General features: G+C 44.5%; 3 protein-coding genes and 1 long non-coding RNA gene across 4 annotated transcripts; 1 reads left to right on the top strand and 3 right to left on the bottom strand.

The window, feature by feature from the left end:
- Positions 1-194: 194 nt before the first annotated feature.
- LOC120819528 (uncharacterized) lies at positions 195-2,292 on the bottom strand. Its single transcript, XM_040177018.2, has 7 exons — positions 1,899-2,292; positions 1,602-1,685; positions 1,430-1,518; positions 1,158-1,343; positions 943-1,080; positions 664-856; positions 195-585 (listed from the first exon to the last, which is right to left on the bottom strand). The coding sequence occupies exons 1-7, from the start codon at positions 2,179-2,181 to the stop codon at positions 278-280; spliced, it is 1,281 nt and encodes a 426-aa protein (XP_040032952.2). The 5' UTR covers positions 2,182-2,292; the 3' UTR covers positions 195-277.
- LOC120819537 (uncharacterized) lies at positions 2,158-6,420 on the top strand. Its single transcript, XR_005712280.2, has 3 exons — positions 2,158-2,297; positions 4,651-4,833; positions 5,736-6,420. It is a non-coding gene; the product is annotated as an uncharacterized LOC120819537 (long non-coding RNA).
- Positions 2,956-6,156, bottom strand: LOC120819529 (uncharacterized). Its single transcript, XM_040177019.2, has 7 exons — positions 5,708-6,156; positions 5,313-5,396; positions 5,144-5,232; positions 4,872-5,057; positions 4,657-4,794; positions 4,378-4,570; positions 2,956-4,299 (listed from the first exon to the last, which is right to left on the bottom strand). The coding sequence occupies exons 1-7, from the start codon at positions 6,003-6,005 to the stop codon at positions 4,016-4,018; spliced, it is 1,272 nt and encodes a 423-aa protein (XP_040032953.2). The 5' UTR covers positions 6,006-6,156; the 3' UTR covers positions 2,956-4,015.
- Positions 6,421-14,601: 8,181 nt separating the features above from the next.
- On the bottom strand, positions 14,602-17,602 carry LOC144408008 (uncharacterized). The gene is made up of 2 exons (XM_078103332.1): positions 17,382-17,602; positions 14,602-15,919 (listed from the first exon to the last, which is right to left on the bottom strand). Exons 1-2 carry the CDS (start codon positions 17,461-17,463, stop codon positions 14,913-14,915), a joined length of 1,089 nt encoding a protein of 362 aa, XP_077959458.1. The 5' UTR covers positions 17,464-17,602; the 3' UTR covers positions 14,602-14,912.
- Between the last annotated feature and the right edge of the window lie 2,436 nt (positions 17,603-20,038).

The raw sequence follows: 20,038 nt of genomic DNA, 5'->3' as shown, positions 1-20,038 counted from the left end.
CACGAACGAAATATAACATGCAAATATATGCATGAATTATTTTAAACATTGGGTTAGAATGGTGATTTAATGCTAAATTCAGAAATGTTTTCAATTTAACAGAATCGACAAGGGGTTATTTGTGCTTCCTTCTACTCTCCATAGAAATATATTAAAAACACCACACAAAAGGAAAAACAACTCGGACAAAAGGCTGTGGTTTGTACTTTTAATAATAACCTCAAAAATGGTTCGGATTAAATTGAATATAGAAGTAAAGCTTAGGAAGTGCCAGGTTTCACTGGGCCTTGACCTTTTCATTTAAGAACTGAGAAGCCACAAATTGCATTTTCTGGACGGCCAGCTGGGTATCTTCAGGTGAAATCCCAAGATTCCACACAGCCCTTACGGAATTTCCAAAATAAGGGTACATGAGCACTCGTATCCCCTGTCCCAGCGCTGCCTCTTCTCCCTCCCAAACCTGACCCATGCGGTCACAGAACTCAGCGGGGCTTAAGCTGGGCTCCTTTAGATGGAAACGCAGGATGTTTGTTTCCACCGCGGCCATGTCGACGGCGAATAGAGGAGGGTCACAGTCCAGCAGAGCTGGAGAGGTGAAGAAAAGAGAAGGAGGAGTTGAGCAGGCAGTTCATTATTTCACTTTCTGAAACATGAGCTTCTCACCTTGAGCAAAGGTTTTTGCATTACGGTGATCTTCCTCCAGTCTGTCAACCATCTCCAGTAAAGCCAGCTTTCCAGCTGCTGCCAGTATACCAGCCTGTCGCATCCCCCCACCCAGGGCTTTACGGCACCGCACTGCCTGGGATATGAAGTCTCTGGGTCCAGCAAGTATGGTGCCCACAGGTGCCCCCAAACCCTGTTATACGCCGTAACGTGAATATGACTTTGAGAAGATTTGTTCTTTGCTTTTGATCATCCATTCTGTGTGTCCTGCAGTCCCACCTTGGAGAGACACACACTGACAGTGTGTGTGTGCTGCAGTATGGTGGATGGAGGCACCCTCTGGGCAACAGCAGCGTTCATAACCCTGGCTCCGTCCATGTGAACTGACAGGCCAGATCGATCGGCCAAAGCACAAACCTTGGAGATGGAAACAAGTCTGTGATGGTTTTATGTGAGGTAAGTAAGATAAGTGTAACATACGCACACACACACACCTCCTGCAGGAAGGTCAGAGGCAGCACACGTCCTCCCTTTATGTTGTGTGTGTTTTCCACGCATATGAGGCGTGTGCGGGGGTAATGTGGGTCGGGGTAACCGTGGCGGATCTTTGAGTCCAGCTGATCCAAGTCAAACGACCCGTCGGGGAGAGTTGTGGCTGTGGTGGCGTGGACCCCTGCTAGCTGCGTCAACGCACATACACACAATGAATGAATGCGATGTGGACAAAGAGGCGCAGGGGGCCTGTTTGCTGCCGCGGGACTCTCACCTGCGCGCTCCCCCCTTGCTCGTAGATGTGTAAATGGGACAGATCGCCCACGATCATCTCGTCGCCTCGCTCCCTGCAGTGCACCATCACTGTGTGTGTGATGAAACGTGTGCACGTCAATGGCCTTTTCTGACCTCACATGGGTGGAATCAGACATAAATGCACAGGTCACCTGCAATGAGATTACTCATGGTTCCAGACGGAACGAAGAGTGCAGCTTCCATCCGAAACATATCTGCTGCAATTTGCTGTAACTCTGCAAAAATTAGTTAAATACTGTGTAATTTTGGTAAAGATGGAGTGGCTAGTATGTATAGGCCTTTATCAATAAAACATTGTATTATTATCGATCTATTTACATATTTCCTTTCCAGTTTTGCATTCAAACTAAGTCAGTAATTACTGGTCAACTCTTACAGGAGTCAGTCCCACATGTTGTTATATTACAGAATAACGCTTCGGCTCTAACCGTTAACACTCGGGTCCTCCCCCATCACGTCATCTCCGACCTCGGCCTCTGCCATGGCTCGCCTCATCGCCGGCCCGGGCTTGGTCACCGTGTCACTGCGGAGGTCCACAACCCGGCCGCGGGCGGGCTTGCCCGGTCCCGGGTACCGGGGCTTCCCGGTGTCGCGGTAGCCGCGCACGGCACTGAGCGGTTTCCTCGAGGCGACGAGACCATGATACGGAACTTTACCCCAAACTCTGCTGGAAAATGTTCTCAAAGAACTCGATGCTCCACTTACAGACATGCTCGCGCGATATTATGAATCGAACTTTGGATCTTTTTAATCGAAAATATTTGACTGCAAGGAAACTTAATGGATGACCTATCAGCCCATCGCCCTGCGCTGACCAACGCTGACCGGTAGGTGTCGCTGTTATCCCAACCAAGGTGATCGCGCTGCATTCCACCTCTGAAAAATGTTAAATCTCTCTTCCTGTTTTGAAATTCCCTTCAGAGTTATTTCACTTAGTTATCGCGAACAAAATAACAGAGCGACTTCCGTCCAACGCAATTCATGACAATGGACCCAACATCTGGATCCAAATGAATGTGCTGCTTGTCATAATGTTTTCAAGAAGAGTTGTTTAGTTATGAGTCTGCAGTTTCTGGTAGAGGTGTTATGCTGAAGTTAATTGTAATTAATTTGATTCAGATAATAACAAAATTGACGCATATTGGAAAAAATGATAATTATATAAAGGTTATTGCACTGGATCATATTATGTAGGATTGGTGATCATGTTTTTGTCTCCACTGTATAGGGCTGCAACTAATGGTTATATTATTAAAAGATTAAACCTCAGAGAGTTTCTCAATCAATCTAGATTACATCAGAAGACCATTAGAAAATGTACATCACAATCGACTTTAAGACGCTGTGAGGTCTTTTCATGACCAGTGGTCCAAAAACCAAAGATAATTTGTTGAATGTGAAATATAATCAATATAAACTAATACTTACGAACATGAAACCATCAAATGTTTGGAGTAATGATAACACTTAAAGACAAACTGTTAACGATTTAATGATGATCCTAATTGATGAAGATTTATTTTTCTTTACTTATATAAACATTGGTGTACTTTCACAGAAAACAACTTTTATGAAAACACTCGGAAAAAAAATCCATATACGTTCTTTTTCATCAATATACCAAAGATTTTAATTTTCACATACTCAGATTGTCTCGCACTTTTTCCTTTTGAATATTTAGCTTTGGCCTCAAGGTAATGTCAGACGCATTCCTCTAGTTTTTCATGATTTTTTTCAATCAGCTGATATACAAGGTTTCTTCATCATAATCATTAAAACAATCTCTTGGCAGATGACATGATTTGGTGCGTGATAGACCCTGTAACTACCTCACCAAATTACTGAATCTTCTCAACCCTTGTGATGTTATAAGGTTAATTTGTAAAGAAAAATTAAACAACTTCCCTAATGACTTTTGATAACACGGAATATAATCAAACAAAATGAAAATGAATATTCTACGGAGGTCACAGCAGATTTTCTGGTCCCACTCAAATACCTGAAACAGTTTTTACAACCCTAAACAAACGATCATTTATATGGAATTGGAACATCGAAAATATTGGCTGATTGTGATGTACAATCTAAACATGGAAATTAGCTTATTAAACAGGGTGGCTCTGAAGTTTACCAAATTTAGAAAAGTATTTAAAAAAACAGAGGACCGTCCTCTGAAGATCAACCAAGTAAAATGAAGCTGCTCTTTGGGAGCAAACACGAAAAAGATAAAAAGGAAATAAGGTCCGGAGCTCTTCTGGCAAGAATTTAAAAAGCCATTCATCAGGCAGCTATTAATGTTAAGTAATAGAACACTGACATAACAATGCTGGTACATGTGCAGACGAGACTCATGAAACAACATGCGTTGGGTGTGTATGGTGAACAATTAGAAGGCTGAATCTTTACAAGCAACAGTGTCTGATTTTAGGATTTGAAACATGAACTTTACAGTCACTGCCGTTTGCATTCGTCCGGATGACAAATGAAAAAATATAAAGGAATGTATTGCTGTTTTTGTTGCGTTGTTTGTCAGGTTTTTCACTTTTTAATTCAAGAACTGAGAAGCCACAAATTTCATTTTCTGGACGGCCAGCTGGGTATCTTCAGGGGAAATCCCAAGATGCCACACAGCCCTTACGGAATTTCCAAAAAAAGGGAACATGAGCACTCGTATCCCCTGTCCCAGCGCTGCCTCTTCTCCCTCCCAAACCTGACCCATGCGGTCACAGAACTCAGCGGGGCTTAAGCTGGGCTCCTTTAGATGGAAACGCAGGATGTTTGTTTCCACCGTGTCGACGGCGAATAGAGGAGGGTCACAGGCCAGCAGAGCTGGAGAGGTGAAGAAAAGAGAAGGAGGAGTTGAGCAGGCAGTTCATTATTTTACTTTCTGAAACATGAGCTTCTCACCTTGAGCAAAGGTTTTTGCATTACGGTGATCTTCCTCCAGTCTGTCAACCATCTCCAGTAAAGCCAGCTTTCCAGCTGCTGCCAGTACACTAGTCTTCCATATCATCCCACCCAGGGCTTTACGGCACCGCGCTGCCTGGGATATGAAGTCTCTGGGTCCAGCCAGCACGGCCCCCACAGGGGCCCCCAAACCCTGTTATACGCCGTAACGTGAATATGACTTTGAGAAGATTTGTTCTTTGCTTTTGATCATCCATTCTGTGTGTCCTGCAGTCCCACCTTGGAGAGACACACACTGACAGTGTGTGTGTGCTGCAGTATGGTGGATGGAGGCACCCTCTGGGCAACAGCAGCGTTCATAACCCTGGCTCCGTCCATGTGAACTGACAGGCCAGATCTATCGGCCAAAGCACGAACCTTGGAGATGGAAACAAGTCTGTGATGGTTCTATGTGAGGTAAGTAAGATAAGTGTAACATACGCACACACACACACCTCCTGCAGGAAGGTCAGAGGCAGCACACGTCCTCCCTTTATGTTGTGTGTGTTTTCCACGCATATGAGGCGTGTGCGGGGGTAATGTGGGTCGGGGTAACCGTGGCGGATCTTTGAGTCCAGCTGATCCAAGTCAAACGACCCGTCGGGGAGAGTTGTGGCTGTGGTGGCGTGGACCCCTGCTAGCTGCGTCAACGCACATACACACAATCAATGAATGCGATGTGGACAAAGAGGCGCAGGGGGCCTGTTTGCTGCCGCGGGACTCTCACCTGCGCGCTCCCCCCTTGCCCAAAGATGTGTAAATGGGACTGATCGCCAACAATCATCATGTCACCGCGCTCCCTGCAGTGCACCATCACTGTGTGATAAAAGGTGTGCATGAATAACTATTCTGAAGTTGTGAAAATGCTTTTTAGACTCAATTAATGCACAGCTCACCTGCGATGAGATTAGCCATGGATCCCGAGGGAACAAACAGTGCAGCTTCCATTTGAAACAAATCAGCTGTAATTTTCTGCAACTCTACAGGAATTAGCGAGACGTTAATTAGATACTTCAGACTGTTCGACCAACGTATACTTTGAATTTATGAGGAAAAACTATGGTAAAATATACACTCTAAAGCGTGGATTAATGGAGAATGAAAACTGGTCACATTAGGAAAGTTAGACATATAACACACAAAGCAGAACTGAAAAGGTCGGCATCTGACCAGTTGAGCAAGCTCAACCTGTCCAGACACGATTGGGGAACATTCCAGGGAACTAATTACAGGGGAAATTACAATATTACTTTCTGTAGTTCCCAAATGTTTTAGTTGCTTTTGCTCTTACCGTCAACTGTCTCCTCTTCTCTCATCAGGTCCTCGTCAAACATGGCCTTCAGCATGGCCCGCCTCATTGCCGGCCCGGGCCGGGAAAACGCGTCGCTGCGGAGGTCCACCACCCGGATGGTGGCTGCGCTGCCCGGCCCTCGGTACTTGGGTCTCCCGATGTTGTGATAGCTCCGTGCTGAGCGCCATCCTGCCACGGAAACTGATGCATTTCTCTGCCTGAGCGGTTGGTACGTGGGCACAAGTACACGTTTCAAGTATTCGAAGAAAACTCTGCTGGAAAATATTTTCAAAGTCATGATGCAACACGCTCGTTAATTCAAAACGAATGAATGAATCAAATAAACAATATGGTGAAGACCTATTAATGAAAGTAACTTTAACAAAGAGATCTCTACTCCCTCGATCTTCCCTCTCCCTTTGCTGCAGCCGATCATAGTAACTGGCTCTGAATGGAGTTAGATGGCATTCATAGGTGTGGTGTCCTGAAAACAAGTTTGTAAATATGCATCATGAGCTGCACCTACAAACAAGAACCGACGGGAGGGTCACAGCTAGATACTCTTGCATCAAACCTGGGGGCTGCTTGTAGTTTCAGACCTTATTTGGGTTTATTTACACTGCAAAAAAAAAAATCTGTGAAATATACGGTAAATTACTGGCAGCTGTGGTTGCCAGAGGTTTACTGTAAAAAAATAAAGTGACGCTGTATAAGACATTACGGTACGTTTTTTTGCACCCGTAAAATTCCCAGTTGAGAACAGTTTTGTTTCAAGAAAACCACTATTGAAAAAACAGATACACCGTAAAAAGAAATTAGTGAAATATACGGTAAATTAACGTTTTCTTTGTATAAGACAATACGGTATGTTTTTTAAAAAACGCATTTATTCTGAACCTAATTAGGGTCTTTCTCAGAGATAAACACAGTACAGCTGTATGAGTTACGGTATTTTATTACAAAGTTCAAAGCAAATTGCCAAAAACTGTATTTGCCAGAAATACATTGCAAAAAAATAAGGTATAACGTATTACAAAAGGTTGGCATATATTTCAGTCAACATCAGGAAATATTAAATAAAGCTGATGGTAAATCAACATCCAGGAAGCGGAGCAGTTCGGGACCTTCTACTTGAGGACTTGTATCCTCAGGTCTTCACTGCGGATTGGGATGATCCTCTCTGTAGCCCAAAAACAGAAACAAAGGCAAAGTTAGATTAATGCACTGCTTGAGCAGAGACACATTTACTGCCTTCTTGTGTTTAACTGACCTTCAATGACCTAGAAGAAACCAACACTCTGAATATAATTCCACTTTATAGTTAATCAAAATTAATAAGAGTCAGGTTGAATGTTAAAAAAGGACTCATTTTAGCACAAAGGCATCAACGTGGCAAAAAACAGGACAAGGTGAACAAAGACAGCGTCTCATAGCAGGTGGCATGAATACATAGTTACCTCTCTGACGACAGAAGGATCTGGCGCTGAATGGCAGGAAGACCCGGGTTGATGTAGGAGAGTCCCCTGATGGCTGATTGCCGTCAGCTGTTCCAGCCACGTCCTTTGGGGATGAACAGGAGGAGACCACAGCTCCTTGCAGAGACAGGGGACACACAGGCAAAGCAAACAAACACAGGGGGAGCTGCTGGACTGACAGCATGACATTCACTCTCAAGACTCAATCAAGACTTATCTTCACGTTTCATGTGGTTAATTTTTTAACAACCAGGATAACGGCACATCTAATTAATCCCATCAATTATACATTTTTGTATACATTTTGTGTGACTTGTGAATGGGGATTTGACCATGAAAACGTTTTTACATCCACTCACTGGACCACTCACAGCGCGTCCTTCCAAGAGATGCTCCTTCAAATAAGCTATTAGCTGTTTTGTATTTCGACACTGACGTTCACATAACGCCACACCGCATTTGAGAGCTGTCCCGACAGTAACGTTAACAGAAGCTGATAAGTTAACGATATGTGTCCGGTAGAAATGAGCCTTAAATGCTCCATATCGAACAAAGGTCTTTTTGCAACCAGCTTCAACGCACTTAAACAAACAACGTGGTTCATTTCTATGAAGTTTGCAACGAAGCACATAACCCCTCTGTGTTTTAACCAACCTGCCACAGTAATTGCGTTGAAACATTTCCTTAGCCAACGTTTGGTAAACTAATGTTAGCTAGCTAGCTAACGTTCAGTGCAGAATAACGTTTTTGCAACAGTAATGCAAAATTGTAGAAAACAAAGCATCAAATTAAAATATAGCCTAGATTATGGCAGAGATATAGCACAGATTATGTAGGCAAGTTACCTCAAGAAGAAATGTAGCCCGGAGTCAGTCAGGCCGTTGTTCCAGCAATGCAGAGTGCGTAGAAATGGCTCTGAAGTGGAGTTAAAAAGTTCAATCTTCGAACATTGTTTTTTTTAACACAGCCACACTTCTGCCCTCCTGTCGTGTCTCTCTCTTTCTTTCTGTCTCTCTCTATATGTCTCAATTTGTCTCCCTTTCTCTGTCTCTCTTTCCCAGCCTTTCCATAAAAATCGGAACGGTTAATATACCCATGTTACCCATGTTAACTTCCCCACAGTATATTTATGTTATTAGCACAATGGTTAGTACACTTACAGTGGTGACTGTTGTATTTATATTAAAGTATTTCTGTAATCAGTACAGTGGTAAATGTAACCTTGACTAAATGTGTATTTTCACAGATAATCTTTGTAAAAAGCGCAGTATTGCCTGTTACATATATTCAGTACTTTCTTCTGTGCAATTAACAGTTATAAACTGTATTTTGCACAAATAATAAATGCAAAGACTATAGGACTGGCTGTTAAATTCACAATAAGTTATATTTCCATTCGCAACTAAATATTCCGTATAATTTACAGTAACGCAATTTCTTTTTAAGGAGTAATACATCTAAAAACTTACGATGTATTTCCATTATCAGTACAATCTTCATTGCAATTAACAATTATAAACTGTATTTTGTACAAATATTAAATATACTGGACCTGCTGTTAATGCCATAATACATTATATTTCCATATGCAGCAAAATAGTGCATACATTTAACAGTAACAAAATGTATTTTTAAATAGTAATACATGCAAAAACTACGGTATTGAGTGTTCATATTACGGTTGATTACCGTCATCAGTACAATTTTTAGTGCAATTAACAGTGACCAACTGTATCCTTTACAAATAATAAATGCAAAAATAACAGGGCTGGCTGTTACATTTAAAATGCGTTATATTTCGGTTGCCAGCACAGTAGTCCGTACATTTAACAGGGACAGATTATATTTTTTTAAAGTTATAAATGTAAAAATCACGGTACAGAGTGTTTTTCATAATACGGTGTATTTCCGTTATCAGTACACTGTTTAGTACAATTAACGGTGAGGAAATGTATTTCTTACAATAAATAGATGCATTAATTACGGTTTGCGCTGATATATACATATACAGTATTTCAATGTGATAGAAACAGAAGATGACCTATTTTTAATCAACGGTCTTTTACCGTTGCGATTTAACAGTTTATTACCGTAAAATCAACATACTTTTTTACAGTGTATATATCTATGAGGACACTTGAATGTATCTGCATTGTTTGATTTTTTTTCATTTTGATGTTTGTGTCTACATGTCAAACACTGATGCGTTATGTGTTACCACAGCTATACAATACTACCACCTACTGACATAAAACAGATCAAGCAGACAATACCATAGGACCAAGCATTATGTCTGTCCCCTAATATGACTATTATGATATAATGATAATAAAAAGCAGGACAATAGTAGTGAAAATGAGTGTCAAATATTAAACCGAGGGTGCAGTTTATCACCTTTGTTGAAATGGGCCTCCTTAAAAACTCAAATAAATAACAGATGTTAATATTAATTCTTTATGTCATAGTCACATATAAATGAATGCATCTAAAAGGTAACTGCGTGATGAAATATGTGCACTTTAACAACCTCTTGGACCTCATATGGGTAGATTCAGACGAATAAATACTCGGCTCTCCTGCGATGAGATCAGCTTCCGTCTGAAACCTATAAGCTGTAATTGGATCCAACTCTGCAGAAATTGGCATTTTTTTCAGGTATTCTTCGAACACTGCAAGATTCATGTTGCATTTCACAAGTAGAGATAAATGTATGTTTGCATTAACATGGTCCACGGGCCAGTGTGACCGGCTACTAGCAAACTATGCTACTCAAACATGAAGTGAATTAAGTCCCTCACCGTCTGTGTGAATTATTATTCAAACTTCTCCTTGCTTAGTTGATATATCCAGGCCGGCCTGGCCTGGATTTTAATGCCTGTTTGTGAATGTCTGAGCCCGCGAGCGTGCATGTCAGCGTTGCCCACTGACGAGATCTCCGCACTGGTGTCCCTGTTAAATTTGGCGTTTACTGCTGATGTGGCTGTCGTTTCTAATTGATCTCTCTGTCCCACATGAATCCCCGGAGCACTGAGGCGTGCACGAGCGTAAATGTGTCTCAGTGCATCTGTGTGTGTCTGTCCGCCCCATTTGCGGGTGTGCATGATGTGTTTACGCTCTGTTATGGACACGAACGCTCTGAGATTACTGGGACACCCTTCAGATTCTTCAGGGGTCGCAAAACCTACTTTTGGCTTGACCTTTATGACCGCACTGAGCTGCGAAGGTGATTCCGCCGAGCTCCCGGTCGTCCTCCTTTTAGCTCATCGTAGAGCGAGAGTGTGAGAAAAGAGGGGGGAAGAATGTTCGCCAAGCTCGCGCCTCCCTACGCACATGTACAATAAATGAGGGTCAGGCACAAACCGAACTGATTATACCCACAACTTTATCAGCATTGACGCTCCAGCATTTGGTCGGTACCCCGAGGGACTGAGATTAGGCTGCGAGGTGCTTGCTAAACAACAACTCCCACTTTCCTCTGACCCTTGCTTTTTTTCTTCCTACGTTCACATTCTCCCTCCCATTCCCACACAATTCCCACTGCCGTGCAGACCCATGCCGTCTGGTCTGACGTTAATCACTCCCAGTTAAAAGTCCCAGTGTGTGTCATCAGGGCCGCGGCACACTGTAGTTACAGTTCATATTGTCGGTAACAGAGCCGTGGTTTTACGAGGTTGCTTCTGTAACCTCACACTTTTGTCCGTGTGTGTCCGTGTGTGTGTGTGTGTGTGTGTGTGTGTGTGTGTGTGTGTGTGTGTGTTTTGTTTCCCTCAGATGTCTTCCAGCATTCCTCGCCTCTCTGTGTGTGGAGGCGAGAGTGGTGTTTTGGAGAAAATATTGAATTAGAGAAAAAAAAATAAAGAGTCAGAGAGGGAGAAATAAAGGAGAGGGAGAAATATTGACTCCTTCTGGGAAGGAGCGAGACGGCAACGCCTTTCCAATAACCATAAACCCGCTGGGCCCAAAATAGACGGACCGAATGAATAAACGAATGTGTTCATCCCACACGAGCTCTTCTCTTTCACAGAAGGAGGGCAATGGAGGTGATCCCCCCCCCCCTCCCCCCTCTCTCTCTCCTCTTTCACTGAGGCCATCATTTCTTCACCATGACGAAAACTATTAACCGGAACAAAACAGGTGTTTATGGGAAGCCTTCCGTCAAATGAGGTTTCTCGTACGCGCACTCAAGACGCACACACAAACACACACACACACACACATCCCCCATGCAGTCGCAAAGGTGTCAAAATGACGTCCTGCGAAACGAGAGTAACATCTGTTTCACGTCTGTTTCACGTTTCAATCCACCCCTACAAATGACATGAACCATGTGAACCGCCTTTAATAAACACACACACACACACACACACACACACAGTTGCACACTCACACACACACAGACACACACACATGCAGTTTTTTTTACGCTGCAAGCAAAGCTGAATGGCGGTTGTCCTCTGGCACTTCATGGAAAATTCTATCTATCCATGTATCTCTCATACTCATTCACATATAGACACATACACTTTGTCACAAACTGCTTGCCTCTATATGGAAAACTTTTCACCGCATTTTGTGCAAACTGCTCACTCTCGCCACCCTGTTTACTGCAAGTGATGGTTGCATGCAGCTAAACCGCCTCTCGGCTACGTCCTTCCGGGCCGAACGGTCACAGATGTCAACCGCTTCAAACTAAACAAAGTAAAAAGTGCTAGAGATCATCAACAACCTCATGGTTTGGATTAAAATTAGTACAACATTGGAAAACATGAACGCAACAAGATTCTTTCCCATGGGAGCAGGACGGCAGGGTCAAAGCACGGCGTTGTTTTAACTATTTGTGTTGAAATGTTCCAAAACTAAATAATTTCCCCTCAAAATTTCCCCCTTAATTTTCCTTTCACCGTCACCCGGGCAGTTAAAGTTGAGTATCATTGCCTGCTGCCACTCTTAAGTGTTTTTGAGTCTCCGGCCCTCAGGGGCCCCTACATTTGTCTCGGTTGTGTCCTCAAAGATATTCTTCCGTCTCCAGCCCGATTCGTGAGAAGGCAAATGGACTTCTGTTAGTGGATATTGACGACATCTGAAAAATCACTCAAAGTTTTCCTTGGAACCACTTTCTTCCGAATGAATAGTCCCAATAAAACCCGGATGGATTATAGAATTCACAAAATGGCCATTTTAAAAGGCTTTGAGTGGTCAAACTTAATTTGAATCACCGCCATTCAGATAATCTAATATTGTATCAAACATTTTCGTTTGTAATTGGGGCGGACTGTCCCTTTAAGCAATGTGGTTTGACAGTATGAGGCAGGGTTTACTAGACCATCACGAATACCCGCTGTAGTAATCAACTGCAACCGCCATCGCCTGCGTGCACTCATTGATCCCGTCCCCCATTCATCCTCTCTCACCCAGTCATTTCTCGCCCTGTTCATTCAGCTGTAATCAAAGACCGTCACCCGCCTGTTCCATTCGTTTACCCGACCTTGAGTTCACTCCTTCGCAGCCACCCTGTCACCCTGCTGACCCTTTGTCACTCCTCCTCCTCCTCTTCGTCCTCCTTTCCCACACTGCCCACTCCTCTCCCTCTCTCTTGTTCTCTCTGGGAAATCATGTGACTTCTCTGAAGCTGAGCCCTATAAACCAGCAGTACTTGGGGGGCTCAGCGTCTCTGCAGCTCTCTGATTGGCTCTTGTATTCACACACACACACACACACACACACACACAGTGGACTCCCTGTTTTCTTCTTTCGGGAACAAATGTGGTCTTAGATTTAATGTGTTTATGTGCCGGAACGCCCCGTGTTGCAGAGAATGGAGTGTTTAATTAGAGCAATGTTCAGTCTGTGATGACTTGAATGATGTGATGGAGAGCTGCGCATGATACCTCACGGAAACGTTTGTGTGCACTTCTCAACGAAGGTCAGCAACACAACGATCTGGTTACTATACTATGTTTGTACAGTAGCCCAGAGGGGACATTCAAACTGCATCCTCCCTGCTGAATGCCCCCAAATGTTATACTCTGCTGCTTTAAGGATGCACACACTGAGCCTATGAAGGGCCATTTGTTTTATACTGGGAGATTGGTGCAGAGGCAGGTCAATCGCTGAAAGGACTGAAAGCGGCTTCAGCAGCATTGAGGCCGGTTTAATCCAATCGGATGCTTGTTGAGAAGGAACAGAGCTGCCTGCCAGTTCAAAGCCCAGGAAGCTGTTTTGAAGGTTTTATGTTGTGAGATTTTATTTTTAATGATTTATCCAATTCTGATCCTCCATTTGGTGCTGCACGTGTAGCTTCAGGGAGGGAAAAGGATTTCATCAAATGTGGAAGCCACAATGGAAAAGAATTGATAAAGAAACACCAGGCGCCGCCTCTTCATAGTTAATCTCTGTTTTAGAATTGACTCGCTGCCACAGACGGAAACCCTCCCACACTACTAATGCCAATTCATACATTTGTAATGTTGATTTAGTTTGTGTGTGTGTATGTGTTGAAAGGTAGGCAAACAGACGATTAATAAGTATAAAAAGCCCAAATGGAGCTTTTTTTCTTAGATTACAGTATTTCATGCTAAAAGCACTTTGTTTCAGACTGAAATTATCCCAACAACTATTCAGTGAATCATGTACAGAGATTCACTGTCCCCAGAGGATGAGTCAAGGCTTCGATTGTCCCCTTCATTCCCTCTCTACCGCCATCATGAGGCTGAGTATATTTTAGCAGCTATTGGATGAATCGTTGTAACATTTTGTTCAGATATTTATGAATGAATACTAAAGACTGTGCGATGCCCTAATTTCACCTTGAGCCACTAGCAGCTAAAACTGTAATCAACGCTGTTATAAAAAATCCTTCGTAATTCACTTTATAGTGGCCTTTATTTACTACCCACCATTGTGTTTGATCCATATTCAGAGTATGACATCCATCCACTCGTCAGCGCCTTCAAAACCTCACAGAAATGCAACGTGTCGCTCCCTTTAGACACAGACGGGCTGTTCCGCCATTCCTCAGGCTAAGGCCGTAGCTCGGCGATGGCCCTATAACCACGAGGTCGGCGTTTTGATGCTACTGTCCACAAGTGTCCTTGGAAGAGACACTGAGCTCCCCAGAGTCTTTACACCACTCAGGATTGGTTTAATGCAGAGGTGTCTGTTTATGAACATATGTACTAAATGACAGTTTATCCACTTGATATCGGGGGGTTTTCCTGCGATTTCGATTGCTTCTTACTGTTTCTGTTCGTTGGTTTAACTCCATTAAAAAGACTGGAGACCTGGTGAATGAACAGCATCTGGAGCATCTGCAGATGTGGTTGAAAGCTCTCCAAAAAGACAGTGAGTGTAACTTCAATAGAAATGTCAGCCACAAAGACCTCGACTAATGCTTGTATCTGCCTGCATGCGATTCAGGAATCAGGAATCAGGAAACATTTATTACCAAAATATGTCAAACGTACAAGGAATTTGTCTTGGCGGTTGGTGCGCGACAGTAGACAGTGTGACAAAAGACAACAAGACAGCAGTGCACAAGTAATGAAATAAAGTAAAATGAAATGCTAATGCAATGGGTTAGTAGAATAAGGCTATGGGTTAGTATAAAACAAGGGAATAAAGTTAAAGTTAAACATGTAAAATATTAACAAAGTTAAAAAAAATATTAAGCATAAAGTGCACTAGCGAACAAGTAACAAAGTGACGAGTGACGACAAAGTGATAAATTACAGTTAAAGGGACATGTGCAGTGTGAAGGGGAGTGACCGGTGGAGTGTTATAGTCAGGCAGTGGGGGACCGGCTCTGTTGATGAGCCCGACTGCCGACGGGAAGAAACTGTTCGTGTGGCGTGTGTCTTAGTCCTGATGGACCTCAGCCTCCTGCCAGATGGAAGGGGCACAAACAGGTTTTGTCCGGGGTGGGAGGGGTCGGCTACGATCTTTTTAGCTCGCTTCAGAGACCTGGAAGCGAACAAGTCCTGCAGGGACGGCAGATTGCAACCGATCACCCTCTCTGCAGAGCGGATGACCCGCTGAAGCCTGCCCTTGTCCTTGGCTGTGGCTGCAGCGTACCAGACGGTGATGGAGGAGCAGAGGATGGACTCCATGATGGCCGTGTAAAAGTGGACCATCATCGTCTTTGGCAGGTTGAATTTCTTCAGCTGCCTCAGGAAGAACAACCTCTGCTGAGCCTTCTTTGTGATGGAGCTGATGTTCAACTCCCACTTGACGGGGGAGTCACGCAGGGTGATGGGGGAGGGTGGGGCTCTGTTCCGCCGGAAATCCACAACCATCTGCACTGTCTTTAGAGCGTTGAGCTCCAGGTGGTTCTGGCTGCACCACGACACCAGATGGTCAGAGTCCCACCTGTAGGCGGACTCGTCCCCACCAGAGATTAGTCCAATGAGGGTGGTGTCATCCGCAAACTTCAGGAGCTTGACGGACTGGTGGCTGGAGGTGCAGCTGTTTGTGTACAGGGAGAAGAGCAGAGGGGAAAGAACGCAGCCTTGGGGGCTGGTTGGGGATGATGGTCCGAGAGCCTGAGACATGTTTCCCCAGCTTCCCGTGCTGCTTCCTGTCAGACAGGAAGTCTGTGATCCACTTGCAGGTGGAGTCGGGCACGTGCAGCTGGGAGAGTTTGTCCTGCAGCAGAGACGGGATGATGGTGTTGAAGGCAGAGCTGAAGTCCACAAACAGGATCCTGGCGTAGGTTCCTGGGGAGTCCAGCCGGCTGGTGGAGCTGTGGGGGATGGAATCAGGACATTGTCTTTCGAATCTGCAGTAGAACTCAGGCAGATTCACTGCAACATTTCGTGAGTTGTTTTTGACCAATGCCAAACCCTTCGGTTTAATGAAAATGTGTAGTCGTTTTTCTGTAATCCAGACATTAAATGAAAACATAACCCTCTTTGTGGAGGTAATTTACCACATACTGTAAATACTGTGTATTATTTTATTAGTCCTATACTTCCATTTTTATAGACGGATTCCGTCATTGCTTCCTGTATGTTATCTGTCCTCCATACCTCCTTTGTTTTGCACCTTCCTTCCATCAGCTGAAGAATAAAATTGCACAAAACGATGCAAGTGGTGTAATCGGACACTGGATTTTAACTTCCTTTCTCAATGAGTAAACTTTTACTTGTGTCACTACATTTCCATGTTAATGAATGACGTTAAATCGTGAATGCAGCATCCTCATTGGATTTTCTTTTGAGTTGCCTTTGAGCATTTCCAACCACTGTATCACGGGCGTTCACATGGTTCACGACCAAACAAAACATGCATTCACCGCACAAGTATGTGCATAAGCGACTGTTCTTGTGCACGTGCACGTGTCCGCATGCGGGATCAAGTTCAAATCTGCTGCAGCCTCGTCTGCATAGTGACACCCGAGGGTGTTGGAGGGTTCTGGTCTGAGGCCCGGCACAGCCTACACCGCCTACACCTTCTACACCGCCTTCTCGGGGTCATCGCAGGGCTTTTCAGTTTGTTCTCGACAGCCGGGAACAGCTTGGGAACACCCACGCCGAGAGGTACTCCAGGTTTTACGCGACAGTAATCTCCGCTTGTGATGCCTTTTCTCAAACGCTGCATTTGTGTGAGCGCGTGCAGGTGTGCGGGTGCAGCAACGTTGTGCGGAAACTTTCTGCATAACGCACGGCTTCATGCACAGCGTCTGCATGAGCGCACCGCGCCTCTCATACGGTCTTTATTGACGCGCGTCCCCGTCGCGCTTCTCCCCGCGTCCTGATGGCAAAAGGGAACGATGGAATGTTTGAGGGTAACGCTCCGGTTTCCTGGAAGCTGCTTCTGCTGCTTTATCAGAAGCGGCTGTGACAACACGCGAGCTGACGGGCCAAAAGTACGTCTTTCCTATAAGCGCGCATCGGCCAAGAAAGAAATCAAAAAAAGAAGAAAAAAAACGCCTTCCTGGAAGAAACACCCAACAGGCCGGAGCTGCTGCCTGGAAACCCGCCGTGCATCGCTCCTTACGACACGTGCCGCAATTTAACGTTCTTTCCACCTTCCGAGAGTTGACGTTTAGCGTGAGTTTAAAACAATTGAAGCCAAACACACGCTTTTAATAATAGGCGCTCAGAATAATACCGCAACAATGTCATCGGTAGCTTTGAGAGAAAATGTGTGCCCCCCCCCCAATCAACCGTCTCCCCCATGTAATACAGCAGTATGTGTCTTACCCCAGAAAGACACACTGTCCTCCACACTCTGATAGTTAAACATGACAACACAGAAAGAACTCGGCCGTTCGATGACAAACATGGAGTCATTACCCGAAAAACAACTGATCCGAGGTGGAAAGACTTTCAATGAGTGTGAGAGATTCGCGCGGGGGGGACACGTGAGTCACGATGAGCCCGCGTGCTTCTGTTCGAAACTGGATCATTCCGGTTGGATTTTTGGGAAGAAGGCTCTGTGATGCTGTTCGAAAGACGTAACTTTGTTGTCTATAAAGGCTCTCTTAGTCCTGTAGTGTCAACCCCACACACACACACACACACACACACACGCGCGCACACACACACACACACACACACACACACTCAACTTTCAACACACACTTTTTCCTGTGTGTCATAGCAAAATAAGGGACTGTGAAACTGGGCTCTTGAGTTATTGCAACTACCTTCACTGAGGTAAGCCGTGAAAACAGTCCTCTCTTTCACTTCCAAAGAAGCCTGACGGGTGTGTGTGTGTGTGTGTGTGTGGTGAATGATGTTATGCACATAAAACATTTCAATTAAGTTTAATGTAACATTTCAAGAGCTAGACGGCATCCTCAGGTGGCATCCCCATCCCCATCTCTCTCTCTCTCTCACACACACACACACACACACACACACACACACACACACACACACACACACACAGAGTTTCTTCCCTTCAGTATTCCTTAAACACACACACACAATTCCCATTCCCGGCATTCTTTGTGTTCTATGTGAGGCCGGGTTCCAGGAAAACAGGGAACCTTCAGTGCAGTTTTTACGGCTCGGCTGCTGGTGGTTGTGTGTGTGTGTGTGTGTGTGTACGTTCGAGTGAGTGAGAGCAATTGAGGTGTTTTTTATGTGCGCGTGTGTGTTTGAAAGATACTTGAGTGAAGAAACTTACATTCGTTTTACTAACAACAATCTACACACCCAAACACACTTTGGTTACACACTTAAAAACCAGGGAGCATCATAAATCTCTTCCACGTGGAGCCTTTCACCCATTTGACCTCAAACACACACAGACACACACACACATACACACTCTCTCTCTTTCTAGAGGACACCATCATCACAGGCCTTTAGGCAGGATGTATAAAACCCAGCTGCATTCCTTTCCAGTAAAGTCCAGCCCAAAGTGGGTTCTCGACACAGTAACTGCTGTGTCAAAGTGTGTGTGTGTGTGTGTGTGTGTGTGTGTTACCATAACTGTGTGCTTCTGGGAATCCCTTTGTTACTGTTGTGTTAATCTGCAGGGAACCTCGTCCGACCTAACCGCCAAGTTCTATACGTTCCCTGATGCTTCAGGAATTTACCCACAATGCTTCAGCAGAAAAGAAAAACAAAAAGGGATAATGGCAGAGATTTTAACCCTACAATAAATGTGTGTGTGTGTGTGTGCGCGCGCGCTCGTACAGGGACGCTGTAGCCCTTTGAAAGCCTGCCGACTGAATAAACACGGCTTTGTTTTTCACGGGGAAATCCGATTCGTGGGGCAGTAATCTGGAATACAGTTCGCCCCAACAATGCAATACGATAAGTTACGTCAATATTGTCTCAGTGGAGTAAGAGAGAGAGAGAGAGAGAGAGAGAGAAAGAAGAAGGAGGCACAGTAATAAAAATAAAAAAACAGGGAAGTAACACACATTGACTTTTGTAAAAATAGTGCTCTTTAATATAAATTATTGAAATATTTTAGAAATATAAATATGTGCAACGTTTCCTTTTCATTGACTTTTCTCGTTGTATGTAATGCTTTGTCATTTCGGATATAACAGCTTGTATCTTTGCCAGACCAGTGGCCAGCCTTTAGCGAGAGAGTCTTTATAAAAGACGAAATGATTCAAATACACATGTGGTCCTCTGGTGCAACACATGTAAAAAAAAAACAGAAACAAACTTGGTGTTGACGGGAGAAAATATTTCCAAAAAGAAGTAAGGAAAGTATCACTGTGGTACTATTTCAGCACTCTCGTCTCGAGTGAACACATGAGATCACAAAGTTTAATGATGTGAAAAGGCTACCACTCCAATATGCTCACCGCCTTCTCGGGGTCATCGCAGGGCTTTTCAGTTTGTTCTCGACAGCCGGGAACAGCTTGGGAACACCCACGCCGAGAGGTACTCCAGGTTTTACGCGACAGTAATCTCCGCTTGTGATGCCTTTTCTCAAACGCTGCATTTGTGTGAGCGCGTGCAGGTGTGCGGGTGCAGCAACGTTGTGCGGAAACTTTCTGCATAACGCACGGCTTCATGCACAGCGTCTGCATGAGCGCACCGCGCCTCTCATACGGTCTTTATTGACGCGCGTCCCCGTCGCGCTTCTCCCCGCGTCCTGATGGCAAAAGGGAACGATGGAATGTTTGAGGGTAACGCTCCGGTTTCCTGGAAGCTGCTTCTGCTGCTTTATCAGAAGCGGCTGTGACAACACGCGAGCTGACGGGCCAAAAGTACGTCTTTCCTATAAGCGCGCATCGGCCAAGAAAGAAATCAAAAAAAGAAGAAAAAAAACGCCTTCCTGGAAGAAACACCCAACAGGCCGGAGCTGCTGCCTGGAAACCCGCCGTGCATCGCTCCTTACGACACGTGCCGCAATTTAACGTTCTTTCCACCTTCCGAGAGTTGAC

Source organism: Gasterosteus aculeatus, chromosome 5 (genome assembly GCF_964276395.1).
Source record: "Gasterosteus aculeatus chromosome 5, fGasAcu3.hap1.1, whole genome shotgun sequence".
NCBI lineage: Eukaryota > Metazoa > Chordata > Actinopteri > Perciformes > Gasterosteidae > Gasterosteus > Gasterosteus aculeatus.
This window is presented reverse-complemented; position numbering and strand designations above follow the sequence as displayed.